The sequence below is a fragment of the Trichinella spiralis genome (genome assembly GCF_000181795.1).
Source record: "Trichinella spiralis strain ISS 195 chromosome Unknown Scfld1557, whole genome shotgun sequence".
Lineage (NCBI taxonomy): Eukaryota > Metazoa > Nematoda > Enoplea > Trichinellida > Trichinellidae > Trichinella > Trichinella spiralis.
Window position 1 is genome coordinate 1,546,881 of NW_003528496.1, and position 24,580 is coordinate 1,571,460.

At 42.3% G+C, this 24,580-nt stretch overlaps 16 protein-coding genes across 16 annotated transcripts; 5 read left to right on the plus strand and 11 right to left on the minus strand.

The window, feature by feature from the left end:
- Positions 1–322: 322 nt before the first annotated feature.
- Positions 323–493, plus strand: Tsp_04949 (hypothetical protein; the record flags this gene model as incomplete). Its single annotated transcript, XM_003369490.1, has 2 exons — positions 323–378; positions 479–493. Coding segments are annotated over 2 exons (71 nt in total), but the record flags the coding sequence as incomplete, so codon positions are not given.
- Positions 494–1,001: 508 nt separating this feature from the next.
- Positions 1,002–1,316, plus strand: Tsp_04950 (putative glutamate racemase). The gene has a single exon (XM_003369491.1). The coding sequence runs from the start codon at positions 1,002–1,004 to the stop codon at positions 1,314–1,316; it is 315 nt and encodes a 104-aa protein (XP_003369539.1).
- A 55-nt stretch (positions 1,317–1,371) lies between these two features.
- Positions 1,372–3,350, minus strand: Tsp_04951 (conserved hypothetical protein). Its single transcript, XM_003369492.1, has 3 exons — positions 3,022–3,350; positions 1,997–2,910; positions 1,372–1,793 (listed from the first exon to the last, which is right to left on the minus strand). The coding sequence occupies exons 1-3, from the start codon at positions 3,348–3,350 to the stop codon at positions 1,372–1,374; spliced, it is 1,665 nt and encodes a 554-aa protein (XP_003369540.1).
- Positions 3,351–4,549: 1,199 nt separating this feature from the next.
- Positions 4,550–5,309, minus strand: Tsp_04952 (hypothetical protein). The gene is made up of 3 exons (XM_003369493.1): positions 4,961–5,309; positions 4,836–4,928; positions 4,550–4,680 (listed from the first exon to the last, which is right to left on the minus strand). The coding sequence occupies exons 1-3, from the start codon at positions 5,307–5,309 to the stop codon at positions 4,550–4,552; spliced, it is 573 nt and encodes a 190-aa protein (XP_003369541.1).
- A 70-nt stretch (positions 5,310–5,379) lies between these two features.
- Tsp_04953 (zinc knuckle protein) lies at positions 5,380–5,889 on the minus strand. Its single transcript, XM_003369494.1, has one exon. It carries the CDS (start codon positions 5,887–5,889, stop codon positions 5,380–5,382), a length of 510 nt encoding a protein of 169 aa, XP_003369542.1.
- Positions 5,890–6,009: 120 nt separating this feature from the next.
- Positions 6,010–6,342, minus strand: Tsp_04954 (conserved hypothetical protein). The gene has a single exon (XM_003369495.1). The coding sequence runs from the start codon at positions 6,340–6,342 to the stop codon at positions 6,010–6,012; it is 333 nt and encodes a 110-aa protein (XP_003369543.1).
- A 1,105-nt stretch (positions 6,343–7,447) lies between these two features.
- Tsp_04955 (gamma interferon inducible lysosomal thiol reductase family protein) lies at positions 7,448–7,913 on the minus strand. Its single transcript, XM_003369496.1, has 2 exons — positions 7,882–7,913; positions 7,448–7,841 (listed from the first exon to the last, which is right to left on the minus strand). The coding sequence occupies exons 1-2, from the start codon at positions 7,911–7,913 to the stop codon at positions 7,448–7,450; spliced, it is 426 nt and encodes a 141-aa protein (XP_003369544.1).
- A 1,901-nt stretch (positions 7,914–9,814) lies between these two features.
- Tsp_04956 (putative PAN domain protein) lies at positions 9,815–10,932 on the minus strand. Its single transcript, XM_003369497.1, has 4 exons — positions 10,883–10,932; positions 10,652–10,731; positions 10,378–10,629; positions 9,815–10,137 (listed from the first exon to the last, which is right to left on the minus strand). Exons 1-4 carry the CDS (start codon positions 10,930–10,932, stop codon positions 9,815–9,817), a joined length of 705 nt encoding a protein of 234 aa, XP_003369545.1.
- Positions 10,933–11,319: 387 nt separating this feature from the next.
- Tsp_04957 (hypothetical protein) lies at positions 11,320–12,942 on the minus strand. Its single transcript, XM_003369498.1, has 4 exons — positions 12,919–12,942; positions 12,377–12,668; positions 11,862–12,209; positions 11,320–11,663 (listed from the first exon to the last, which is right to left on the minus strand). Exons 1-4 carry the CDS (start codon positions 12,940–12,942, stop codon positions 11,320–11,322), a joined length of 1,008 nt encoding a protein of 335 aa, XP_003369546.1.
- A 1,906-nt stretch (positions 12,943–14,848) lies between these two features.
- Positions 14,849–15,693, plus strand: Tsp_04958 (conserved hypothetical protein). The gene is given in 3 exon segments (XM_003369499.1): positions 14,849–14,961; positions 14,976–15,377; positions 15,441–15,693. 3 exon segments carry the CDS (start codon positions 14,849–14,851, stop codon positions 15,691–15,693), a joined length of 768 nt encoding a protein of 255 aa, XP_003369547.1.
- Positions 15,694–16,040: 347 nt separating this feature from the next.
- Positions 16,041–16,987, minus strand: Tsp_04959 (conserved hypothetical protein). The gene is made up of 2 exons (XM_003369500.1): positions 16,287–16,987; positions 16,041–16,236 (listed from the first exon to the last, which is right to left on the minus strand). Exons 1-2 carry the CDS (start codon positions 16,985–16,987, stop codon positions 16,041–16,043), a joined length of 897 nt encoding a protein of 298 aa, XP_003369548.1.
- A 6-nt stretch (positions 16,988–16,993) lies between these two features.
- Positions 16,994–20,124, minus strand: Tsp_04960 (zinc knuckle protein). Its single transcript, XM_003369501.1, is given in 6 exon segments — positions 16,994–17,397; positions 17,494–17,800; positions 17,813–17,974; positions 18,001–18,114; positions 18,190–19,702; positions 19,808–20,124. The coding sequence occupies 6 exon segments, from the start codon at positions 20,122–20,124 to the stop codon at positions 16,994–16,996; spliced, it is 2,817 nt and encodes a 938-aa protein (XP_003369549.1).
- Positions 20,125–20,241: 117 nt separating this feature from the next.
- On the minus strand, positions 20,242–20,610 carry Tsp_04961 (hypothetical protein). The gene has a single exon (XM_003369502.1). The coding sequence runs from the start codon at positions 20,608–20,610 to the stop codon at positions 20,242–20,244; it is 369 nt and encodes a 122-aa protein (XP_003369550.1).
- Positions 20,611–20,726: 116 nt separating this feature from the next.
- On the minus strand, positions 20,727–21,119 carry Tsp_04962 (conserved hypothetical protein). The gene has a single exon (XM_003369503.1). The coding sequence runs from the start codon at positions 21,117–21,119 to the stop codon at positions 20,727–20,729; it is 393 nt and encodes a 130-aa protein (XP_003369551.1).
- A 1,259-nt stretch (positions 21,120–22,378) lies between these two features.
- Tsp_04963 (conserved hypothetical protein) lies at positions 22,379–23,275 on the plus strand. Its single transcript, XM_003369504.1, has 4 exons — positions 22,379–22,477; positions 22,515–22,657; positions 22,941–23,099; positions 23,173–23,275. The coding sequence occupies exons 1-4, from the start codon at positions 22,379–22,381 to the stop codon at positions 23,273–23,275; spliced, it is 504 nt and encodes a 167-aa protein (XP_003369552.1).
- Positions 23,276–23,797: 522 nt separating this feature from the next.
- Positions 23,798–24,424, plus strand: Tsp_04964a (hypothetical protein; the record flags this gene model as incomplete). Its single annotated transcript, XM_003369505.1, has 2 exons — positions 23,798–24,109; positions 24,416–24,424. Coding segments are annotated over exons 1-2 (321 nt in total), but the record flags the coding sequence as incomplete, so codon positions are not given.
- Between the last annotated feature and the right edge of the window lie 156 nt (positions 24,425–24,580).

Genomic DNA, 24,580 nt, shown 5'->3' on the forward strand with positions numbered 1-24,580 from the left:
TATATGATATGATACTATATTATATTATAGTATAGGATGTGTATAGTATAATATATTATATTGTATGATATTATATTATAATATATTATAATATATTATATTATATTATATTATATTATATTATATTATATTATATTATAATATATTAGATTATATTATATTATATTATATTGTAGTATAATATCTTACACTCTATTATAATATAATATATTATATTGTATCATATTCTAGTGTATTCTAGCATATTGTAGTATATGATAGTATAGTATATTGTTTTATCTTATAGTATATTATATTATATACATTATATTATATTATACAGCGGGTATTACGGATATTATATTATCGGTTACACGAAATATTATATTCATCCGGACAGTATTATAGTATCAGATATTATATGATATTATAAAATGATAAATCGTATCATACTATATTATATTTAACTATATATTATATTATATTAAATCATCTAAAGGTCAACGTCCTGTAATATATTTGCCACAACTCTGTGATCAGTTGCTAAAAAGCGTCAAACTAAAATGTGGCTGACAGCGCACCTGTCAGATGTCGCTGATCCTCCTGCCGGAATGAGAGTCGATCCGTCTATGGACCCCACAAGATGCCTAGCGTCTTCCAAAGTTCCCCTGCCGGCTTCGGGTCACTTCTGAACGGCAGTGCTTTGTCGCATCCCACGACACTAGAGCAATTGCTTACGAACCCATTCAGATTGAATCCACCTTTTTCGAACAGACTCCTCGACTCCTGCGACAACTTCTTCGCCTCCTAGATGCTGTCGCAACTGAGGACGTGGCCGTCGACATAAGTGTTCGATGTGATCAATCTGGCCGTCTTGTCACCCGCATGCTTACTCTTCTCAGCATGCGTCCGGATAGTCTGTATAGCGAGGAACGGCGAGCAAGTCAGCCTGATGCACACTCGCTTCAACCGATACTCCCTTGGAGCCTTTCCTCCTCTAGCGTCTCTCCAAAGGAACCTACATGCGTCCCTTTCTTCCGGATGAAGACCCACCTGCAGATACATCTTTTCGATGTCTGCCTGTAGTCCAACCCAGAAGCGACGAAAACGCAGCAGGATTCCCATCAGTTCGACGTGGAGATTCAGTCCGGACTCCAACTGATCGTTCAGCGAGGTTCCTCGGTGAACCGCTGATCCGTCGAACACTATTCGACATTTCCGCTTTCCCGTGGTGCCCTACTGGCACACCACGTGTTGAGGCAGGTACCACGTTTTCCCCGGCGTGCTTGATGCCGGTGCTTCCTCAGCCCATCCGTTATCAAGGTCCGACTGTATGACAGTTGTGTAGTCTTGGTGAAGTCCGGAATCTTTGCTCAGCCATTTTTCCACGGATCAGTATCGCCGAATTGCGGTGGCGTAATTATTCGGCAGGCTGGCCAAGCCAGGCTTCCACAGCAGTCCCATTGAGTACCGGTTTCCGTCAAAGGAGAGGGATTCCTTAAACCTCCGCTCCATCTCAGTCTGTCCGGACTCAGTCTCCAGAGTGAGGTTGCCGATTGCTTCCAACTCCCAGAACTTCCGGAGGGCTGCGTTCAGACGATCCTCCGTTCTGATGCAGTGGACACTGTATTTTCGTTCCCTTGATAATGACGCCGGACCGCAGGTTACCCACCCGAGCCGGGTCCCCACGGCTACCGGATCATCATCTCCATCACGAATCACCTGCCTTCCAAGAAAGCGGAAATAGCTGTCCAATCTGATTATGATAAATGGACTGGTGTCAGCTCTGTGTCCTCCTTCGTCAGGTTCAGGTTCTGGAAATGAGGCCAATCCTTAGGTGACACTGGCGTCTGCTAAAGATCTTCGCAGAGTACCGGGGCGGTCATCGCTTCCAGTTCGTACTTTTCCTCAGCTTGTTCTCCTCTGACAGGGCTGTGCCAAAGGCGAACCAACCTTAATGCTTGGCAGCTGATTCTCGAACCACCAACACCACAGAAAGAAATCGGGTGAATTTCACCTGCCAACTTGAGCTCGTCTGCGACGTTTTGTCGCACCAGAGATCGCTCGGCTCTGGAGTCCAACAAGCAGTTGACCAAACGCCTCCGCCCATGGGCACCGTGAGCTACGGCCTTGATCATCTGGAAACGACTCCAGCCGTGCTCAATGGTGGCGATGCTCACCTGAGCCTTCCTTGGTTCCACGGTGTTCCTCTCCGTTTCTGCCTGCTTTCCAGAGATGTCAGAGTTGCGCACCCCGGATGTTGACCTGCCAGATGCGGCAGGGTGGCCCATCCGATCCGGGTAATTCCCTTGGATATGTCCATGTTTCTGGCAGTAGAAACACCGACCAAACCATTGTGCCGCTTTCTTCTTCTCATGAGGCATTGGTCGTCCCAACTCTGATGTCGCTGCCACTCGTGGCGATTCTCCGCGCAGGGCAAGCTGATTCGCAACGGCAGTGTGGAAAAACGTCGCACCGTCGTGCCTTCGCCTGAGAGGGCTGCTTCGACATTTGGCTTTGGACTTTGTGGGCTTGGAGGGTTCTGGTCTATCTGACCGCGACTCTTCCAGGAGCTGGGTTTGTTCTCCCATGAATTGCAGATATTCTGACAAGTCAGCGACGATCGTTTCATTCGCCTTCGTTTTTTCATCCCACTTGATCCGAACCGGTGTCAGAAGGCCATTACGACTGATAGCAATCGTGATCTCAGCTGCGGAGAGCTCACCTTCTCGTAGACCACCTTTCATTGGATCCTTGCCCAGAGCAGTTAACGCGTCGATTGTCCCTCTCAGATAGTCGTATTGTAAGCGCAGACCCACGTCCTTTGGTGGCGCTTGCACGAGCTTCCTGATTTGATGCCGGATCAGTTTGACCGGTCGATCAAATTCTTTGCGCAGGCGATTCAATGCCACTTTATAATCAGCATTGCTGCTAGATAAACTGCTGATAACATCCGCCGCTTTGCCGGTTTAGCAGCCACAGAGGTAGGTCAGTTTCGCTGCGTTGGACAAGTCTTTTGGCTGATGTACGCGATAATCAAACTGGTCCCAAAACGCACGAAACTCCGTGAAGTCTCCACTGAACTTGGGCAGATCGCACCTTGGCAACAGTGCAGTGAGTTCATGGACAGAAATCGCAGCCGTCACCACTTCAGATCCTGATCTTGACGCTGCATCTCCCTGGTCGTCCAGTCGTCCAGGTTGTTCACTTCCGTTCGACCGCATCAGAGTTAGCGCTTGGGCTTTGCGCTCTCTGAATCCTTTCCGATACTTTGACCAGTCATCTTCTGCCATCTTCCGTTCTTCCTCTTCCAGGCTTAATTCTAGCTCCACCTGAAAAGCATCTGTCTCCAGGTAAAGTCTCTCAGTCATCGAAATCTGCTCTCAGATTTCCAATACTTCCGCTGCTCCTACGCACAACTGATCGATCTCTTCAAAGAGCTGATTCAGGCATTCCTTGCAGATGATCACCTTCTTCGATTTTTCTCTTGTTCTAGTCGACATTGCTGCTGCAGTCGTGCTATCCAGAGGTCTGTCGCTTTAGATGGATCAGGCTCGGAGGACCAAATGTTGGCTACACAATTATGCCAACTGGCAGTGGACCGTATTATTATTGATATTCAGACGCGCAGTTCAAATCGACTCTCAGCAAAGCTGAAGAGTCGGTCGATACAAGGAAAACAATCACAAAGTTGATACTCAAACTTTATTGTGATTCTGGACGAGACAGACTCAATTCCAACGAAATGATGGTCACATGTTAAGATCGTAGCTTCGTCTGCGATACTTGCATTTCAATTGATCACACGCTCACACTTGTTTCGTTTCCAACCTCGTCAACGATGACTAATGGTTGATACATAAAGTCTGCTTTGTCCAAGCCCTTATATAGGATCGACCTTGGTGATCCTCTATTGCCTTTACCAGGTTCAGTATGTCAGTATGGTCAGAACACCGTCCTATACACCCGTAACGAACCCGCACACGATAAGATTTGTAAAATCATTATGTGTTGACCGGTGGCGAAATGCCGTTTTCAAAAATGCTGCACTGTTGATCCGCAGGTACTGGGATTACTGTACCTCCCGTTTCCAACAATTATATTATATTATGTTAAGAAATCTTTCGTTCAAAACTTGAAGATCTTTTTTGTAGTGGACTGTGTAGATAATTATAGAAAATCAACGACGCGGGTGTGACTGAGATTTTATTTATTCAGAGTAAATGGTGAGTAACAACAATGATGTAGTGAGAGAAAGTAGTTCAGATGGTTCCGTGTTCTTCGTATGCGCTGGAAATTGTGTCTTGTTCCCTCCTCCCTCCTCACTCATTTATATATCTTTTTTTTGACGTCACTCCGTATCTGGCGACTAGATAAAACGAAAAGCAATTAAGAAATCGGCTTGGGTACGCCATCCCTTAGACTGTGCAGCTTAGCCGGGGTATGAACAGGTGCGCTGTCAGCCACATTTCAGTTTGACGCTTTTTCAGCAACTGACCACCAGATTCGTGGTAGACATATACAGGACGCTGACTTTTTGATGATTTAATTGCCATTCCATTGTTTTCCATCAAGAAAAACAAAGGATGCAACTGGCGTTGCGCAACTGTTGTTTTCGTACCAGGAACAATGCTTTGTTACCACAGGAATTTTTAGATGGTGATGAGTAGGTTGAACCATATATCCAATTGACCAGAGCTACTACACTTTAAGGGTAAACACTCAAAACGTATGTTTGAAGCGCAATACCTGAAAATGAATAACTAACGCAGAGCAGTAACGATAACGCCTTTCTTGAGTGAATATTTATTCAACAACAACAACTTTTAACGAACAGACATTTATATGTAAATTACTTCCGGTTTGAATAAGGTCAACTGAGTGCAGCAACTGCCATCGGCAATTTTCCTTATCATATTTGCATAAAGTTACTCTCGTTACGCGCCTCGCTATATGTAGCAGTCAATTCAACGGATTTTACCAGTTCTGGATGCCTCACCTAGGTCTATCAACGCTCTTCTGTGCCGTAGAAAATCTATGCGCAGTAAACAGTGGTGGGACAGGCTTCTCGCGACGATCATTGAGTGTCTGGTCAGTAACGTGTCCCTGATGTTGATGTCCACCTCTGCCGTACCTACAGTCTCAACGCGCTCTCCGTTCGCGGCCACAATTTGCCTACTTCCGTACTTGCTAATTCTTACATTATTGGCCATGTTAAGTTCAGCTTCTCGAATCAGGCTGATAGCCGCGCCGGTGCCAACCAGCAATTTCAAACTACGGCCGTTACCTTCCCTGATAGCTCTACAGCCCACTTCGTATTCACGCTTCATATTGCTGCTTTCTGGGTAGGTTTCCTCCTGCTTTTAATGAGAGGTCTTCTTACCTGCTCACCGGTTGTACTCAAGGACGTCTCTCTCTTCTGGTCTTTGACAACGGGCAGGACCGGTGATAGTGACCGCTACTGCCGCAGTTCCAGCAGACTGCTTCAGCCAGTCGTTGGGAAGGACGATTCACCGTCCGGGTTCGCGGCTGTTTTAGATGGACCGACCGAGTTAGCATTCTGTGAAACTCATTCACCAGCTTTTCAATGTCTTGCTGGCAATCCACACTAACCACTAATGCTTTCGGCACTTCCGCATCTTCTTTCTCTAGCGCTGTGGCCGCACGTTTTTCTGCGGCCGCTGCTGTCGATCCACTTTTTGCGACGCCAACACATTGTTTGCCTGTAGCTACTCGATCATTCACATAGGCAACTGTTGCACCGCTTATCGCTGACCTCATCCTGTTCAGCACCGTCTCCTCCTGTCGCGCTAATTTTAGCATCTCAGCTAACGGCTTCTCTTCTACTCGAACTAGCAACTCACGTATTCTGTCATTACTCACGACCCGTATAAGTTGATCTTTAGCCATTTGCGTTTGGACCTCTTCGCCTGCTGAAGGGAACGCTTATTTCGACACGGATACAAGTCGAGTACTGTACGACTCGACGTTTTCTTCAGGTCTTTGCGTCGAACGTGACAGTTCCATGCGTCATTCGAAGTGATTCACTTCAACGCGTAGTTGGTTCAACAGGCTGTCTATAAGGAAGTTGTAGTCCGTTTCAGGAGTGAGACGGTAGTATGTAGTCTCAGTCATGATATTTTCATTTAGGTCCATGAAAATTAAACTTGGCTTCTCACAGTCAAGGATGCGAGCTACCTTGAAAAACGCTTCCAGACGGGCGAACGAACAAGTGACGCCATCCTTCTCTGTCAACATGGACAGAGGGGGAAACCACTGAGTGGTTCTCTGTTGTATCCCACTCCTGTCACCAAATGTATCGCTCTTCTGCTCCTTCTTTTTAACGTCATCAAAACGAGTCATAATGCGGAGAGTTAAACGTTTATTTCTCAACAAGCACAGCACACCGACACTGATCAAGATCAACAAACCAACTGATCTTGTTTACTCACTGCGAATTCTCACTTCCGCCTTCCTTGTCTGATCTGCTTCTAGCCAATCAGTGTTCCGCAGAGTTCCTCATTTGTCGATAGGTGGCGACTCGGTTTGTGGTCTATAATGATTTACCCGTAATAATAATTATGACTATTGTGTGATTTCTTTATGTCTAATTATTTGTGACCCGTTACATATATTACATTTTGAGCAGTAAGTAGCGTTAAAGGGAAAAAATTTTATTTCTAATAAATAAAGCCAAATATCAAGACAATAAATACTTTTGGAATCATTAATAATAAATCAGCGTTTAAAAATAAAAAATTTTCCCATTTATTTCGAATGAATGTAATAAATGAAAATCAGTGCAGCTTCTTATAAATTTTTACTAAAAAAACATTTTTTTCACTTTAAGCCGTTGAAAAATAAATATCAATTATTTGTGATCTTTGTATACCTGCAAATTCTTTCGCTGTTTCAACAGATTGGTTAACACCGCACAACCTTTTGGTACAGAACCGCGGTAACAGTCGCACAAAACATTAAAAAGTCCATTTTGGTAGATTTGCAATAGTGCTGTGCTGAGATTGTTAATCAATATCCAAGTGTGACGGCGACCGCGAAATTGCACCTGCGCATCATGTTCACCTTTTTGTAGGGCGACCGGTGGTAAAAACAAAAAGGTCAGCGTGGTGAACGACGGCAGTGTATATTTCGGCGGTAGTTATACGGTGTGCGCGTCCCGGTTTGTTGAACCTTTGTAATATAGCCCTTTTGTATAATCTCTTATATCCCGTTGTTTATAATAAACTCTCTGTATTATAAATGGTGCGGATGAATCGAGCGCCTGACGGCGCTACACAAGAGACAAAATAATGCGGATGAGGTTTGATATTTTCAGTAATTTCAGCAATTTGAAGCTGAATCAGATCACCTTGTACGCTATTTGCGCATTTGTACATTGCTATTGACAAAGTTTGGTCTAGTTCCTTCTTTTTGCTGCAAAGTAAGAATGCCGCATCGGGATCCATTTTCAATTTGGCCACTCATTAAAACAAACGATCAACGGAAACCATTTTCCCACGTACACCTGCTTGCATATAGAACAGCCGGGAACTTTGTTCAGAGCACATTCAACGGGACCATGTTGACATTGCTTAGTCCATGTATTGTTAAGTTGGGTTCGCCTAGCGTTACCGTAAGGGATCAAATTAAAGTCGACAGAATCTTGCCCATATTTCCAATCATATCGTTGCAAAGTATTCAAAATAAACTCTTGACAATCTGGACAAAGAGTTTCATAAAGTAGTGTCAATTTGATTTTCATGTCCAACTGAGATGTGTTGTAATGCAAGCATGAATCCAAAACTGAACATTCTATAGCCAGAATTTCATTGTTGCACCAAGGTGCTGTCGGAATATTACATCTTTCATTTATGAAAAAAGTGGTAAACCACAACAACAAACAACAACGGATAAAAGCCAAAATAATTCAACATTTTATTATTGTTGAATAGAACAAGCAGCTTTTTTTCTGAAGAAAAGGGCAGCATGTCCCAACAGAAATGAAGCATTCAATAAAACAAACTAATCGTCGATGCGTATAATAATAATACACAACAACATTTGTGACACTTGTTCATTTTGTTATCACATTTTACGCTTCTTATCAATTTTTAATTTATCTTTTGCATATTGTTTCTCCAAAATCAATTTTCAACCGGATGCATAGCTGTGCCTTAACTAAAACTTAAATTGTTCTTATTATTAGTCAACTTTGACACTTTCGTTCTAACAACTGTTACCTTTTGCCATATCTACATATCACATATATGTATATATTTTTTATTTATTTATATTTTGTTTCTGCTTTTCGCTGTTTTGGTGCTTATTTATGTATTAAGCACTGCTCAAACATGACCACATTAATGTTGACGTCAATAAATCCGTGAGTTATTTTCCTATTCATTAATTTTTCGTATTTTTATGCCTATTTGCTGACGAATATATTCAGATAAAACGCTCACTGTTCAAATGTTTGTTTTATAACTTTGCATAAAGATTAAAATAAAACCACGAATCACGTAAATCGTAAATTACAACTTTTATTCAAATTGAATTATATTTTCACTTCAGATTAAATTGAAAATGACTACGATAATCAGTAAAGTATTGAATCACTTTTGTTTACTAATGAGTGTTTAAACAAATTTTTTGTTCTTCATTTATACAACCCAGTTTTAAATAACTACTAATTTTGAAAAATATTTTACTTCATTCAAATGAGCGCAATGTTATATTTTAATGAAACTATCAAATATGAATTATATATTGTAATAAACATTATCGGTCGAATATTAAAGTCAAATGTACTGAAAACATTGATAAAATTTGAAAAAGGAAAGAAGCTGACTTTTATGAGATATATGCTGCTGTTGTTTCTATTGTGTAAACAATCAAATTTGCCTTTTTTTAATTCAAAGCTTGCCAAATATGCACTTTCACCTCAAACTGATTAGACTGATCAAATTATTTCGTTACTTTTGCATTATCATGCACTTCATTGCTTCATTATTTGTATTTATATTTGTTGCTATTGTTAATATTTTACCAATAAATTATTGTTCATATAAAATACTTGACATTTATTGAGTAAGAAAATAAAAAATTGACTACAGAAACTTTTTCATTATAAAGCATTAAACATTTTCATTAATTACAGCTGCTGCAGTTCATTTTTGTGAAATTTTTGCTGTTTTCAATAAAAAATAATAAGCAGCAGAAGAACATTTAAATTCTATATTATTAAATTAAACGACATTCACGACTGTTCTTCCGTTACAAACTAACTATTTGCCGCAAAAAACAAATTGTCTCATAGTGAATAGTATCGTTCTATACCAGCAGTTGATTCGGGAAATTGTTAAGTCGAATAGTCGATCATGACAATTGGGAGCTGATGCTATAATCGCTGGATGTGTCCTCGCATTTTTCACAATAGAAGCCGTGGCTTAATTACCAAGCGTGAATGGGCTGTGCAGCAGATGCCTTCACACTTTGTCAATAGAGCACTTCATTGGTGCAGTGCTTCAAGTTAGCTAAGGTCTGAGTCATTAAATTCCAGTCCATACTCTCTATAGGTTTAAATCTTCACTGTAAATTACAAAATGTGCACTGTACACTTGCGCCTTTATTGCACTAATATTGCATAAAATGAAGATGAATTGTTTCATTCATCGCCCAAATATAAGCTTGAATGATATAAATACATCTGCAGCAATACACATATTGATAAGTTTGTCTTTATTGTGATAATAATCAGATTTAATTAAAGTTTGAAATGCATTGTGATTATTGCGTGTAGTGATAACATGTAATTTTCGCAGTATGCAGGCACTGTTTATCTTATGATTGGTTCACAAAAAAGCAACTCTGCAAAAACAGAAGCCTTTTCTCTGATGAAATAAGTTTGCATATGAGTCATTCGTTCTAACAGAAAGCAGGTTTTGTAAAAGAAGTAAATCGCACTGCATTTGATTGTGTGCATAACTGCAGCACAGTTTGTTAGACACTCTTGCAGAGTAGATATATTTCGTATTTCTATTATTACTGACCAACCGGTTAAAAATAAAGATTTATACAATTCCACTTGACAAACTTCATCCAGAATCGGTAATACATGCAATTCAGGTGGATTGTTGTCAGCACGTTCGTTTTCTCTATCTAAAACAAAAGAATAAAAATAGTAAACAAGTTATAAAATAGTGGCTGATGTATGTGTAAATTGATCTTTATGATGATGCTTTTATAGAAGCGAAGTAATTTTATTCCAAAAATAAGAACAGCTAATTTCAATGCTTGAATTAGTTTCATTTTATTACGGAAAAATTGGCATACTATTTATTGTATGCGTTTAATAAATTTTGAATTTAACTTGAAATGTTACTATTAAAACTCTCTTACCTTTTGAGCAATTGTTAAGCATTAAAAAATGATATCCTTCGTTTAGAAAAACTTCATCATCATAATTTCCAAGAACTGCAATGAGGCATACTTCACTTTCTTTAGAATAAGCAATACCTAGGCATAAACCGAAGTTTCTTATGAAGCGGCAAATGCGTATACAATCGTTCAAATGTGAAATATTCGTATATTGTTGAACAAGGTTTATCCATGGAATTACGTTTGAAAACGAATGCTGAACTGTGCAGATTTCTTTAAAATGAAATAAAGAAACTTTTGCGACAGTGGTGAAATGATTTGAATGTTTTAGTCGAAGCATTCTTAGGTCTTTTACAATGTTGATGAGCAACCCATCTAGAACAAAAAAATTATAACAGCTTCATCCAGCTTCTGGCTTTGTCATGCATACTTTCTTTCAAAGATAATTTATTACTAGCGTGTGACCTTACTTGTTCCTACATTATGACAAACTTTTGAAATCACAGCTCATTTTAAAATAATTTACGAGAATTTACAAATTTGGTTTGGTACTACTCGGTCCCGCTTTTCTCTCATTGGTCATTACCCACGCTATTTTATTGGACCGTCAAATCTTAATCACAACTGAAGAGCTTGAATCAATGAGCAATTAGACAAAGAAAAACCAATGCGACAAAGATTTCACTGAGGAATTAGACAAAGAAAACCATTACGACAAAGACTTCACGGCCAAATAAAATGAAAACCAATACAACAAAGATTTGACGGTCTAATAAAATAGTGTGGGCAAAGACCAATGAGAGAAAAGCGGGACCGAGTAAAACCACCCCTACAAATTTACAAATATACGCATTAAATGTAATAATTATAATATTTCTGTATACTCATACAGACATTTCAAAGAATTCCCACTATCATACTAAAGTTCGGTCATGTTATGCCAATTTCACATTAACATGCGAATCATATTTTAAATTCATTAGCTTTCTTACCGTCAGAAAACTGTATTATACGGCGGTTAAGTGGGCTGCTTGGCAAAGCGTACTTTTTTCTTATACTAAAAGTGAGACACGTCTTTTCACCATGTTGAAAATAGTATCCATCACAGTAATCTGCCCAGAATTCATCTAAGCATATCATTAAACAATAGTTTTCATCTACAGTCTCCCATAATCCAATGCGAATGCCGGCTTTCGCTGCATAAAAATGTACACGATATAATGATACTGTCAGATTAAATATACTGTAAACTGTTGGGGCTATTTCTCCAAACTTTGGGATAGAATACGCATATGGAAAATCGAAATCTTAAAAAGAAAATATGCTGAGTAATGCATAATAATAAAAATGAAAGTATCATGCTGCTAAATAATTGTGTAAGTAACAAATACTCATAAATATTATGTTAATAAGAAGTAATTATGAAGTATTAAATACTAATGATTTTGTTGAAATTTTTATCAATGCTTTGCTAACTTGGAAATAAGAATCGTATTTTTATTTACCGTTATAACATCTTAAAATAATAAAGAACAGTGCAGAGGTTTGTAGAGTCGGTATAATTCCCCCAAGTGATGGTAAATTTCTATCTCGAGATAGAAGAAGACAGGTTTCTTCTTGGGCAGAAAACAAAACGCTGTTGCATGAAGTGTAAGTAGGTGCTTCACAAAATGCAATACAGCGTTTCAGAGAAGATGTTACAATAAGATGAATGCGTTGAGCATAAAAGTTTTCCACAAAAGGAAACCCCAAAAAGTCGCAATTCTTGTGTGTAGAAGGTGTGTGTATTTTTGCCGAATTATTCCACTGATATACACTTTGAACTATGATTCCCACAGGAATATTTGAAATGTCTAAATAAAATACCAGAATATTTCAAACAATTTATTTTTTTGATTTAAAAAATTCATTTATAAATTTTCTATTTTTTGTTACTTTAAAAAATTATGCGAAAAGTGGAAAATGTTTTGTCTGGTGTATGGTAGAAAATTTAATTTTTCATAAGTGATAAGTATCATACCCTCGTAACAGCTGTGCAGTTGAAGATTCAACGACTGTCCTATCTGATCGATTGGCGGCGAAATATGACCAGTTGCATTTTCGTAATACAGATTACACACTTTTGCAAAAGGACTGTATTTAATTAAATTACAGGAAGGTAGAAGCAGGAAACAAGCAGCTACACAACTTTCCATACTGCAATAGGCCTGTTTAATGTGAAGAACGTCCTCATGGCGAATTGCTTTTGCAGTTAACACACAGGTAGCGTCCAATTTTGGAATATACAATGACATCCATGAACAATCGACCAGCTAAAGAGTAAACATCACATTAAATGCTTCATTGAAAGATTCAACTCACTTAGACTTACGTAGCAATTTATGAAGCATATTATTGCAAGAAGCGACCATTGCCTTAACATTGTATCTAAATGTAATTTATCTTTTCATGCCTGTTAAACAATTGATTCCGGTTTGCAAGATCTCGACAAATTTCACGCATCTGTTCACGTTAATAAGTTGTTCCAAAAATAAATCTTGCATTCCACAAGATAAATATTACCTTCAAAAACGCGCAGGACATCATTTTAAAAACTTATTACTAATCAATTTTGTTTTCTGCAAAGTTAAAGAACTTCTGTACGTCACGTTAATGTTATCCAGGGACAGGGATACATTTGGACAGCTTTTGAGAAGAAAACGCTTCGTGTTTTAAAGCAATTCACCTTAATCGACGAGCTTGATGTTCACGACAGCGTTAGTTGACACCTCAGCCGTGTGTTGCTATTTTGCATATGGAATTATTTCTGCCCTGAATAATTTTCATCATAATAACTAAAATTTTGCAGCAAGCAGAGTGGTTTGTAAATTTTGAATTTCAATTATTTTGATTTAAATTATTCATGTTTTATATTGGAACTATTTTATTTACAATATTGACATTCAGTTAATTGTTTTAAAATGCACGTGCACGATTTAATTCATAACAAGCAATGTTATAAATTGCTTGAAAACAGAGAAAACTCTTCAAAAAGAAAGTAATATATATGTCAACAAATGAAATATGACGAAATAAATATCTACTCGATTGTGATGAGATTTATAGCTATTGTACGATGATTGAAACATCATCACTTTAGAAAAAAAAGGTATCATATTTTTAGCATAGCGTATCTCTGAGAGCTTAAATATTTTAATCACTTTGCAATTCCATAAATATAGGCATTTTCATGCGCGTGTGTGTGTGAGCATGTGTCATAATATTTTTGCAAAATGTTATTTGTATTCTCAAGTCAGCTTATAGTGCTGATGTGAATAAGCTGGAAAGAAATGTGTTTACTTTCACTTAATGAGACCTGTAATTCATTTTCGAATTCACTTTTTGTTCTGTTTCTGGAAAGCACAGCAAATTAAATGCATTTATCAATATTGATACATATTAATAAGCAAATTCCAAAATGTGAAATATTGTTGGCAATATGCAGGTAGCAATGTTTTATTAAAAAGCAGACATCATTGAATTTATATTGAAATTTCTGGCACATGTTGTACGTTTACTTGATTGTTCGCATATGCATGTGTGTGTTTGTGGGTCATAATATAAGTGCAAAATGTTTTTTATATTTTTAAATCAACTTATAAGATATTTGATGTGATTAAGCTGGAATGAATAATGTTGACACTCAATTAATGAAACTTAGTTAAAAGCAATTGAATTGCCCCATATGGAACTTTTGAAGTTCATTATGAAGTTGATTGATTATTGATTGAGAAGTTGTGTAAGAGATTTTTTGAATTACGCATTTAGAATTTATTTGAAATTACTTTATTTCTTACTTAATCGAATGCTATGAATTTGTTATTTTATAATGTGATTTGTTCAGGCGGTGTGAACAAAATTAAGCAGAAAAATTTAGAAAAATTAAGTAATTTACCTAATAACATTTCCACTAATGATGTAAAATATCAAAAGTAATAAATAAATAATATTATATTATATTATATTATATTATATTATATTATATTATATTATATTATATTATATTATATTACGTTATATTATATTATATTATGCTGTATTTTCTCTTTACAACGTGATTCTCAAGTTCGTCCCGCAATATTCGATATTACGGGAGATACAAAGGAAACGGAGGCGGCTGATCTCGCTCAGGCAAGCTAATGCTTTTTGCGCAACAGCAAACAAAATACTGAGTTTGGAACTTTATTCCAACGATTGAAGTCGATACAGAATATAATAACTGCAAAACAAATGGATAGTTCAGAACACACAACGCTAAGAATAAACGGGAACTCTATCGCACAACAACAAGACACACACTAGAATACGTTATCACTCGCACTTGCTCGCTTCCTTGCTGATCACGTCATCACGACCGCAAAATGCGTCGTTTACGGTAGCCGATGCGGATCTTCAGGCTCAAACAAAATAAGTTTTGAACAGTCTCCCCCCCGGATGGACGTAGTCCATCACCATGCTTTCGCTGGCTCTAGAAGCACCAGTAACCGACTCGGTCGTGTCAGTACACCCCGTGCGGTTCAGAGTCGGACGGACCGAAGAATGCAGTCACTCCCTGGCAGGAGTTCGGTAAAAGCTTCCAGCTTCCAGCTTCCAGCGATTGCGGGGAACCGTGTCTTCGGTGACAAGCACCAAATCATCGACCTCCGGTTGACGGTCGATCTTCTTCCACTTGCCACGAACACTGTGGGAGACCAAATACTCTTCCGTCCACCGTTTCCCCAAATGGCGCATCAACAGTTGCTGGAGCCGCCAACGTCTGCCAAGATGCCTGGCCCCCGTTCCGCTGGGCGTTTCTGCAGAGGAGGTTGGAAGCGCGGCGAGTTCTCTTCCAATGAGGAAGTGCGCCGGGGTAAGTGGAGCACAGTCCTTTGGGTTTTTGCTCAAGAGCGTGAGCGGCCGGTTGTTAATGCGAGCTTCCAACTCGCACAAGGTGGTCCGGAGTTCGTCGAAACGAAGCAGGCTTCTTTCGAGCACCTTCCGCAGTGCGTTCTTGACTGACCGAACAAGCCTCTCCCAGTATCCGCCGCTCCAAGGAGCTCTTTCAGTGGTGTATCTCCACTGAATGCACCTGCAGGCCAACTCCTTCTGAAACTGTTCAGCGCGCTTGCCGACGAAACGCAAGCGGATGAACGCATCTGCCTGCTTGAATGTTCGGAAGTTATCCTACTGGATCACTTCCGGGTGCCTCTCCTGGCCACAAAGCGGAGGAACGCGGTGAGAAAACTCCTGGTCGTCATGTCGGCAACGATCTCAATGTGCACTGCGCGAGTTACCATGCAGGTGAAGAGACAAATGTAGACCTTCCTCACGCCGCGATCTTCATCCCGCACATGTAACGGCCCAGCAAAGTCCAATCCTGCGTGACCAAACGGAAACGTAGGTTCCACTCGAGCGACCGGCAGTTCAATCATGAAAGGACAGAACTCGACGGTGTAGTGATAAACCACAACACAAACAATAAACAACACGCCCACGCAATACAGAACACAACACAACGCTACGATTCACACGCAACTAGTTTTTTTATCTCCGTCTGTGACGTCATTCTACCGTAACCCACCGTAGCCCGCGCTCAAGTACAGGCCATCAGGTTCACCGTAGAATAAATTCCAACAGACTCCCCCTTAATGGGTGGAGCCCATTAATTAGCTTCGGCTGGTTCCAGCAGCACCAGCATGCGTATCGATCAGCACAAGGTGCTTGCTGCAGTCTTGACTTTTGTCGCCAGTGAGTAACTCAACGATTCGGCCAAGAGGCCAACGGCGTCGTGGAGTATTGTAGTCAGCAACCAACACCACGTCGCCAACACGGGGTTGCTCGTGTAACCTTTTCCATTTTCCCCTGGAACTTAGAGTAACCACGTACTCTCGTTGCCAGCGCTTCCAAAAGACCTCAACGAGTTTCTGCTGATAGGACAACGGCGTAGCAGGTGTCTCAAACTACTGCGCAGTGTTCCACGATCAGCACTGTTGCTCCGGTCAGGAAATGACGCTAGACTTCGGCTGATGAGGAAGTGGGCTGGAGTAAGGGCCATCTCCTCATCTACGTCGCTTCCCACAAAGGTCAATGGACGTTCGTTTACACGAGCTTCTATTTCGCACAATACCGTGCGCAACTCGTCAGGCGCCGCCAGACATTGGCCTAACGTTGCCTTCAATGCGGTTTTCACTGATCGCACAAGTGGTTCCCAGTACCCCCCGCACCAGGGGGAACGTTCCGTGATGAATATCCATTCAACACGTTCTGATGCGAGATGTCGTTGCACAGTTTCCCAATTTCGACCACTGAAAAGATGTTTCAAGAAGGCGTTCGCCTGATGAAAAGTTCTAAAATTGTCCGACTGGATGGTGTCAGGGCGTCCGCGACGTGCGACAAACCGTCGCAAAGCACGTAGGAAGCTATCGATCGTCTGGTCTGGGACAAGTTCCAAGTGTATGGCTCGAATAACCATACATGTGAACAGGAAGATGTAAGCTTTCTTGCTCACATATTTGGAACTTTCACTTCTGATCAGTAGGGGTCCAACAAAGTCAATCCCAACATTGCTGAACGGCCTCGCTGGATTCACTCTTATCGCAGGCAGATCACCCATCCGTTGTCAGAACGGACGCGCTGCCAGTCGTTGGCAGATCCCACACGTGCGAATAACACGTTTAACGGCACTGCGACCACGAAGAATCCAGAATCTTTCTCTCAATGCCGTAAGAGTTTGAGCCACACCGGCATGTAACTGTCGATTGTGCTCCCGTCTGATTAACAAATCCACGATCATCCCTTTTCGAGGGAGCAGAGCTGGAAATTTGGTTTCCTCTTCCAACTGAGCTCTGCCAAGACGTCCACCTACTTGCAAGACTCCGAACTCATCCAGAAAAGGGTTGAGACCGCACAACATCTTCGTCATCGCTTTATCCAGCGACTCTTTCAAGCCGAAGGCGTGGATCTGCTCTTGCCGGATCCAAACTCTCTCAGCTTCCTTCAACTCGTCCGACGTTAATCCAGTTCCTGTTCTTTATGAGCTTGCAGGCAGGGTCGTGTTATGCCGAAAACGTCGGCACCAGGCGGTTACTCGGATCAACCTATCAAAACTGGAATACCTACCCAGGTTGATGACATTGGCCGCATCCTGCGACGGTGAGACCGTCACCAATACAGCAGTCGCTCGACGTTCCTTTTCGAGCAGCTCTAGGCTCTCAATCCTTTCTTCCCTTTCGGCTTCCGGCCATGTTTCAGGGGGACCTCGCAACCAGGTCGGGCCCTGCCACCACTTCAGTGAAGTAGAGAGATTCTTCACAGTACAACCTCCGCTCGCAAGGTCCGCCGGGTTATCTTCAGTGGGGATGTAGCGCCACCACAGCGAAAGAGTGAGAACTTGAATTTCACGAACTCTATTCGCAACAAATGATTTCTACCAATTCACGTCTCCATTGATCCATCCCAATGCCACCTTGCTGTCACTCCAGCATGGCAAGCCTCCACGTCCAACGCCAGCTCTTTTCTCACGTAACAGACCAGTCGGGCACAAAGAAGAGCAGCCATCAGCTCTAGCCGTAGAGTGCTCAACTTCTTCAGCGGAGCCACTCTGGATTTCGCTGTCACGAAACTCACCTGGACGTCATCTGGGGTCTTCACCGCCCTCAAGTACACCACTGCAGCGTACGCCGCTTCAGAGGCGTCACCAAACCCATAGAGCTCTAAACGGCTCGCTTCTGTCGGTGAGAACTGGAAATACGCCCTGGGCATGGCGATGCAGGGCAACTCGTTAAGCTCTAACTTCCAAACTCGTCACTGCAATACGACTTCTGCAGGCAGATTATCATCCCATGTCATACCAGTTTGCCACAGCGACTGGAACATCCGTTTCGCTCGGACCGTGAAAGGTGTTAGTCCACCGAGCGGATCAAACACTGAAGTCGCTGTCCGGAGGAGGTTTCTCTTGGTCTCTTGGTCTTGGTTTGCGGCTAACTCCGGTGGTCGGAAAGTTAGTTCATCTTCCTGTGGATTCCAAGAGATGCCCAGGTTTTTCCACAAGCAGCTATACCTGTCCCTGAAGATCTCCTCAGCTGGCAGGTCAACCAACGCTTCCGGGGCGTTATTCGCCCATTTCGCCAGATGGAAACCCCCACTGGCAAGCAACTCCGATGACCGATGAGCAAAATCCCTTGCTTCATCTATGGAGTCACAACTAACCACCAAGTCGTCCACATACATACCGACCTTAATCTCATCGACGACAGTACCGAAACAGTCACGCTTCTCTCTTAAATGATGGTTCACCACCTGCATGGCTACGTACGGAGAGCAAGCTACACTGAAACACACCCGTGTCAGACGGTACGTCGCAATAGGACCACCCAATCCGTCCTTCCTCCACAGAAAACGACAAACGCCGCGGTCTTCATCGAACAATCCCACTTGCAGGAACATCTTCGCGAGGTCCGATTGGAGGGCCACTCTAAAACGTCGGAATCGGAGTAGAATTCCTAGCAAATCAGCCTGCAGCTTCAGCCCCGAATCCAACTGTTCCTTCAGTGATGTTCCTTTGAACTTCACTGAAGCAACAAACACAATGCGATGCTTCATCGCCTCAGGACCCTGCTGGCTGACTACGTGGTGAGGAAGGTACCACGTTCGTCCGTGGGGTCCTTCCGAAGTGATTTCCTCTGCCCAACCATTCACAAGGTAGTTATGGAGTATGGAGGAGTGCACGTCCCTTCGTGATGGCTCTCGGGCCATCCGCCGCTCGAGTGTCTCGAGGCATCGTTTCGCAACAGCGAAATTATCGGGCAGCCAACTGTTTTTCCAGAGTAGTCTCACCGAATAGCGAGTTCCATCATATGAGAGCCCTTCACGGAACCGCTTCTCCGGATCGACTTCATCTGACTCGCTTCTGAAAGGGACGCCCATCTCTTCAATCTCCAAGAAGCGTCGGAGCAAGTTCTCGACGCTCAGTTCCACAACAGCGTTGAATGCGGCAACAGTCTCCGGTGCTGGGTGAGGATTCACTGGACCAAAGATGATCCACCCCAGAACAGTTTCCACGGCAACCGGGTCGCCTGGCTTTCCTCTTCGGATCGCATCTCCTAGGAATCGATAGTAGTAGTCGATGCCAATCACGACGTGCACTTCGTCAGACGATTCGTCATCGATGACCGGATCGAAGAATTGCAAGTGCTCCCACTCGCTTGTCAGGATCTTCGAAACTGGAATTCGGTGGCAGAGACTCGGTACGGTGAGTGCCTCCAGAGGATAGCGCTCTGCATTTTGGCTGCCGTCAAGTCGGCCCAGCCAAAGCTGTACCACCTGGGAACTGGGATGCTCATGGGTTGCACCACCGAACCCTTCAACCTTCACTGGCTGAGCTCTCCCGACAACTCCCAATGCCGACGCAACATCTTCCCGGATGAATGATTACTCTGCGCCTGTATCCAACAGGCACGTCACGGTTATTCCAGACCCCGTATCACTGAAGGCTCTCGCCTTAATCGTCTGAAAGCGGTTGATCTTTCCCCGCTTTTCTGAGGCCAGGTTGGCGTGAATCATCGAGACGGATGATGACTTACACTCAACCGTGGGTGTCTCTTGCACTCTCTCTGTGGTCGTGGTACCGACTGACACGACCGCACTGCTGTCTTTCGAAGCCGGACTCTTCTTGCGACGATCGCTCTTGCAGGCAGAGGAGACATGCCCTGGTTTTAAGCAGTAAAAGCAAAGTCGATAGCGGGTTGCCATTTCCCGCTGCTTCTGGCGACTAGCCTGTTTCAAACTCGCGCACTCCGCAATCGTGTGCTGTTTCTGACAGAAACCGCAGACGGCTTCAACCGCGGAGTGAAAAACGGCCACGATCTTTTAGGTTTCTCTACCCTTACCAGAACTTCCTTGCTTCTCTGAAGCATTTTCTGAACGTTTATCTTCCAATCTCAGCTCTCTTGCTCTTCTTGTGGTATCCGCATGCTCGACCTGCTCCGGCAGAAACCGCAAAAAACCCGGTAGATCCGCTACCAACCTACCGTTCTCCATGGTAAGCTTATCCCATTGAATACGAACTGAGTTTGGAAGTCGTGCGCGCGCGACTGCGATCATAACCTCCGCCGCCGAAAGGCCACCGTTACGCGGATCCTTTCCCAAAGCCGTCAGGGAGTACAACCCCCTATGGCATTCGTCACAGATCGCCGAAAGATCAGAGCTCTTGCTCAAGGTGTGAAAAAACCAGAGCATGTGTTGTCTGACTGCCACCTGAGGGCGATCAAAACGCCCTTTGAGTCGCTGCACCGCGATCTCGTAACCCTGGTTAGCTGCCGACAGTCCTTGTAACGCATCTAACGCTACGTCAGTCAGGCAGCCATCTTCGTTGCGTCACACAAATCCGTCTGCTGGTGGACGCTAGCTTCAAATTGATCCCAGAACTCACGGAATCTCGTTACATCACCATCGAATTTCGGAAGTTCGAAACGTGGCAGGCGAACCTTCCTGCCTTCATGGCCAACTGAATCCATCGGTTCCTTGGCAGTCATGGACGACTCCACATTCGCCCGTAAACTCAGGAAACGGTTCCTGAGCCCTGCCCAAATGTCACTTTCGATCTCAGCGTCTTCCGCTTCGAGCTCTTCCTCAAATTCCAATTGGAAACCGTCCAATTCCTCGTAGAGAGTAATCGTCTCTTGGAGGTGTAAACAAATTTCCAAATGGAGAGCGTTTTCTCTCCAAAGACGTTCCAAGTGGTCCATCTTCTTTTTCAAAGCCGAACGGCGGATTTAGATCTTTTTCTTCATTGGTGAAACTCGCATACTCGACACCACTTGACTTCCGTAAGGTTCAACTTCAGTAAACCCTACTGATCCGGTTCAGAGGACCAAAATGTTATCGGAAAAATCGTTGTCGCTTGAAAGCTAGTGGACTGTAGTTTTTATTCGGCGGCAGATCAAATCAACAATGATTATCTAGTCGCAAACCGAGCTCCGTCCGTTTCCGAACGTGACAAGAAGCAAGACAAATAGGTGCAAACAGGCTTTTACTAAGCGAAGATGGAGTCTTAGAAACGGGACCAACGGTGTAGTGATAAACCACAACACAAACAATAAACAACACGCCCACGCAATACAGAGCACAACACAACACGCTACGATTCACACGCAACTAGTTTTTTTTATCTCCGTCTATGACGTCATTCTACCGTAACCTACCGTAGCCCGCGCTGAAGTGCAGGCCATCAGGTTCACCGTAGAATAAATTCCAACAATTACATTATATTATATTATATTAGAAATTAGAATCTGTTTACATTTAGATACTATAAATAACTTGTTTACATGAATACGCAGTAATTTGACTCTCGGCAACACCGCGTGCCAACTGGAACTACTTGGCAGCTGGCCAACTATTTGTTCTCTGCTAAAGTAAACATCGCTAGAGTAGTGCGAGTAGTACGAGCAGTACACGTGTTAAAGAGTACGTTTAATACGTGTGTGATAGTAGCAGTGTTAGTCGTATACACTGTGAAGATAACTGTGTGCTTGAGCGTTGTTGTTTTGAGATCGTTGAATAAAACTGTTTCTATCTGATTGTCGTTATTGCTGAAAGCAATAAATTTGTGTCGACCGATATTAGCTTGGACGCAGTAGTTATCACCATTAACAAAGAACCAGAGAAAGCTTATTCATCACGAGGACAAATAAGCCGCGAATAACTACAGTCAGTATTGGAACCTGATTGTTAGTTATTAAAAGTGTAGCTAAATTTGCTACATTTTTTGGTGCCACGAGCCGGGAGAAGGAGTCTGGATTTGGAGAACCAGATACTTCTCAATTGGTTATAGCTAGTCTGCAGCGCTATATCGTAGTTTGAAGCAGTTAAAAGATTGTCAACTATGGACAACTTGGTTCAACGAAGAGCTGCTCAAGTACGTTGGTTAAAGATTGCCATGGAAAACATGGAAGCAGCTTTTGATGGTAGTGCTGAAACATGACAGATTTGTTTCGCAAAGCTTATGGACACATGGTCCAGATATGATGAAATTATCACAAAGCTGCTCGATGATACTATGGACCAGAAGACAATTGATGTTTACACTGAAGAAAGAGAAACTGTATGTGCCGACATAACAGAGATAGATCAAAGTGAAGGTGGAAAACATGGAACGTGAACTTGTGGTTCGAGAATGCAAGTCTACAGAATATACGCCAATAACTCAAACTGGAAGCTCAAATGTACGACTTCCAAAAATGGAAATAAAGAAATTCAATGGTGAGTACCATGATTGGCAACGGTTTCACGATGAATTTGAGACAACGATCAATTCCAATTCAAATTTGTCACCGATTGAGAAATTCAATTATTTACGATCGTTGTTATCTGGGAATGCAGAAACTGCTATTCGGGGATTGACTCTGAATACGGTTAATTATGAAACTGCATTGACTATCCTAAATGAGAAATTTGGTGACCCTCAACTCCTTATTGAAGAACACTTGAAGAGCCTACAAAACTTACCGGTAATAACTGGCCTGGTTGCTGGCCCACTTCCTAAAGTGCAATCCACCTTTTCGTAGGAACTCTGGTACTCTACTAATCAACGCAGCTACCTCTGACTCCTCGTCACAACTCATCACCAAATCATCAACATACATGTTGGACAGGGCTCGCTTGATTATAACATCACATTCCTCTGGGTTTCGTTCCGCATGTGCTTTAATCACATTCATTGCGAGGTAAGGGGAACACGCTAACCCGAAACACACACAGGTAAGGCGATACACTCGCACCGGAGAGTCCTGTACGCAGTTGCGCCACAGGAAACGACAAGCATCGCGGTCTTCCACCCGGAGTGCAGCCTGCAGGTACATTTTCTCAATGTCAGCCTGCACTGCGATTTGGTACTGTCTGAAGCGGAGCAAAACGCCTACCAAATCGGTTTGCAGATTAGGGCCCGTTTCAAGGCATTGATTGAGCGAGACACCACCATATTTTGCCGACCCGTCAAACACTATTCGACATTTTAACTCACCGTTAACTGTCTTGTACACCGCATGATGTGGCAGGTACCAAGTTATGCCATTCTGCTCGTGCTGACTTGTCACTTCTTCTACCCATCCATTTCGGATGTATTTTTCGATCACCGTGCTGTACGCTAGTTGTTTGGCTGGGTCTTTCATGATGCTCCTTTCTATGGCTTGCAGTCGTTGCTCGGCCAGTGAGCGATTGTTAGGTTGCCGGATTTCACCGGGTTTTTACAGTAGCCCCACAGTATAGCGTGAACCATCATGTGTTAGATTGCTGTGAAACTTGGCGCTTACCGAGTCTTGAGTTGGATTCTCTTCTTGTAGTTTGATGCCGATGGAATCCAGCTCCCAAAATTTCTTCAATGTCTGTTCGATTTCGTTTTCAATCTGAACACAACTGACTTGGGATGTTGGATTTGGCGAGGGATTCACCGGGCGAAACACGACCCATCCTAGCGTCGTTTCGATTGCTACCGGATCGTCATGGCCACCTCGCAGGATCTTCTCGCCAAGAAATCAACCGTAGAAATCGAGACCGATCAGAATATGGATTGGGAGATTCATATCCCGTTCTTCTGGTAGAAGTCATTAGCCAATTACCGATCAATCGTGTTCAACCTATCAGAGTACAGCCAATCACAAAAATGGGGGCGGAGTTTGGGGAAATCGGGACACGGATGAGTTCAGAGGGATGGTGGATTGCGGGACAAATTTTCACGGTCTAATTTTACTGGTCGTTGAACTCGCTATTTCATTGGACCATCAATTCGTCGTCTTATTAGTTTTCCTTATCTAATTGCTCATTGATTCAAACTCTTCAGTTGTGATTAGCTGTAATATTCTTCATTTCATTGGTTCAAATATTCCATTTAGGATTACGTAACTTTAATAGTGGTGACGTAACATTAATAATGAAAATATTCCTTATTTGGGAATTGTTTCAATCAAGATTTATAAGTTGTATCATTCATTGAAATTTTGTTTTTCCAAATATATTATTAAGTGAAAGTTTTATACTTTTTTAGTTGATCAACGTTTTTCAATAATTAATTTTTTATCATTTATTTCTATATTTTTATTATACCAGGAGTGACGGTTATTATTCAAAATGCGATAATAAATAATTTCAGAAAAAAAACAATAACGAATACAAAAAATAAAATTTAAAATAGTGATTTTTGAATTTTTTT

Excerpts from the sequence above, each read along its gene's own strand:
- Tsp_04950 (XM_003369491.1), top strand. The coding sequence starts at position 1,002 with ATGCGTCCCTTTCTTCCGGATGAAGACCCACCTGCAGATACATCTTTT.
- Tsp_04951 (XM_003369492.1), bottom strand. The coding sequence starts at position 3,350 with ATGACTGAGAGACTTTACCTGGAGACAGATGCTTTTCAGGTGGAGCTA. Across the intron at positions 2,911-3,021 it reads TTTCGTGCGTTTTGGGACCA|CAGCAATGCTGATTATAAAG; the intron begins GTTTGATTATCG and ends CAGTTTATCTAG. Across the intron at positions 1,794-1,996 it reads AGACGAGCTCAAGTTGGCAG|AACCTGAACCTGACGAAGGA; the intron begins GTGAAATTCACC and ends CCTCATTTCCAG.
- Tsp_04952 (XM_003369493.1), bottom strand. The coding sequence starts at position 5,309 with ATGAAGCGTGAATACGAAGTGGGCTGTAGAGCTATCAGGGAAGGTAAC. Across the intron at positions 4,929-4,960 it reads AGGTGAGGCATCCAGAACTG|CGAGGCGCGTAACGAGAGTA; the intron begins GTAAAATCCGTT and ends TGCTACATATAG. Across the intron at positions 4,681-4,835 it reads TGACCTTATTCAAACCGGAA|TAGCTCTGGTCAATTGGATA; the intron begins GTAATTTACATA and ends CTTAAAGTGTAG.
- Tsp_04953 (XM_003369494.1), bottom strand. The coding sequence starts at position 5,889 with ATGGCTAAAGATCAACTTATACGGGTCGTGAGTAATGACAGAATACGT.
- Tsp_04954 (XM_003369495.1), bottom strand. The coding sequence starts at position 6,342 with ATGACTCGTTTTGATGACGTTAAAAAGAAGGAGCAGAAGAGCGATACA.
- Tsp_04955 (XM_003369496.1), bottom strand. The coding sequence starts at position 7,913 with ATGTTGAATTATTTTGGCTTTTATCCGTTGTT. Across the intron at positions 7,842-7,881 it reads TTTGGCTTTTATCCGTTGTT|ATGTAATATTCCGACAGCAC; the intron begins GTTTGTTGTTGT and ends CATAAATGAAAG.
- Tsp_04956 (XM_003369497.1), bottom strand. The coding sequence starts at position 10,932 with ATGAGAGAAAAGCGGGACCGAGTAGTACCAAACCAAATTTGTAAATTC. Across the intron at positions 10,732-10,882 it reads AACCAAATTTGTAAATTCTC|ATGGGTTGCTCATCAACATT; the intron begins GTAAATTATTTT and ends TTTTTGTTCTAG. Across the intron at positions 10,138-10,377 it reads GCTTAACAATTGCTCAAAAG|ATAGAGAAAACGAACGTGCT; the intron begins GTAAGAGAGTTT and ends CTTTTGTTTTAG.
- Tsp_04957 (XM_003369498.1), bottom strand. The coding sequence starts at position 12,942 with ATGATGTCCTGCGCGTTTTTGAAG. Across the intron at positions 12,669-12,918 it reads TGTCCTGCGCGTTTTTGAAG|CTGGTCGATTGTTCATGGAT; the intron begins GTAATATTTATC and ends TTTACTCTTTAG. Across the intron at positions 11,664-11,861 it reads TATTTTAAGATGTTATAACG|ATTTCGATTTTCCATATGCG; the intron begins GTAAATAAAAAT and ends TTTCTTTTTAAG.
- Tsp_04958 (XM_003369499.1), top strand. The coding sequence starts at position 14,849 with ATGCTTTCGCTGGCTCTAGAAGCACCAGTAACCGACTCGGTCGTGTCA. Across the intron at positions 15,378-15,440 it reads TCTTTCGAGCACCTTCCGCA|TGGTGTATCTCCACTGAATG; the intron begins GTGCGTTCTTGA and ends GAGCTCTTTCAG.
- Tsp_04959 (XM_003369500.1), bottom strand. The coding sequence starts at position 16,987 with ATGGGTGATCTGCCTGCGATAAGAGTGAATCCAGCGAGGCCGTTCAGC. Across the intron at positions 16,237-16,286 it reads ATCAGCAGAAACTCGTTGAG|GGGAAAATGGAAAAGGTTAC; the intron begins GTCTTTTGGAAG and ends TCTAAGTTCCAG.
- Tsp_04960 (XM_003369501.1), bottom strand. The coding sequence starts at position 20,124 with ATGGCAACCCGCTATCGACTTTGCTTTTACTGCTTAAAACCAGGGCAT. Across the intron at positions 19,703-19,807 it reads CTGTTGGATACAGGCGCAGA|TTCCCAGGTGGTACAGCTTT; the intron begins GTAATCATTCAT and ends TGAGCATCCCAG. Across the intron at positions 18,115-18,189 it reads ATAATCTGCCTGCAGAAGTC|TTCTCACCGACAGAAGCGAG; the intron begins GTATTGCAGTGA and ends GCGTATTTCCAG.
- Tsp_04961 (XM_003369502.1), bottom strand. The coding sequence starts at position 20,610 with ATGCTCTGGTTTTTTCACACCTTGAGCAAGAGCTCTGATCTTTCGGCG.
- Tsp_04962 (XM_003369503.1), bottom strand. The coding sequence starts at position 21,119 with ATGGACCACTTGGAACGTCTTTGGAGAGAAAACGCTCTCCATTTGGAA.
- Tsp_04963 (XM_003369504.1), top strand. The coding sequence starts at position 22,379 with ATGGACACATGGTCCAGATATGATGAAATTATCACAAAGCTGCTCGAT. Across the intron at positions 22,658-22,940 it reads GAGTACCATGATTGGCAACG|GAACTCTGGTACTCTACTAA; the intron begins GTTTCACGATGA and ends ACCTTTTCGTAG. Across the intron at positions 23,100-23,172 it reads TTAATCACATTCATTGCGAG|TTGCGCCACAGGAAACGACA; the intron begins GTAAGGGGAACA and ends TCCTGTACGCAG.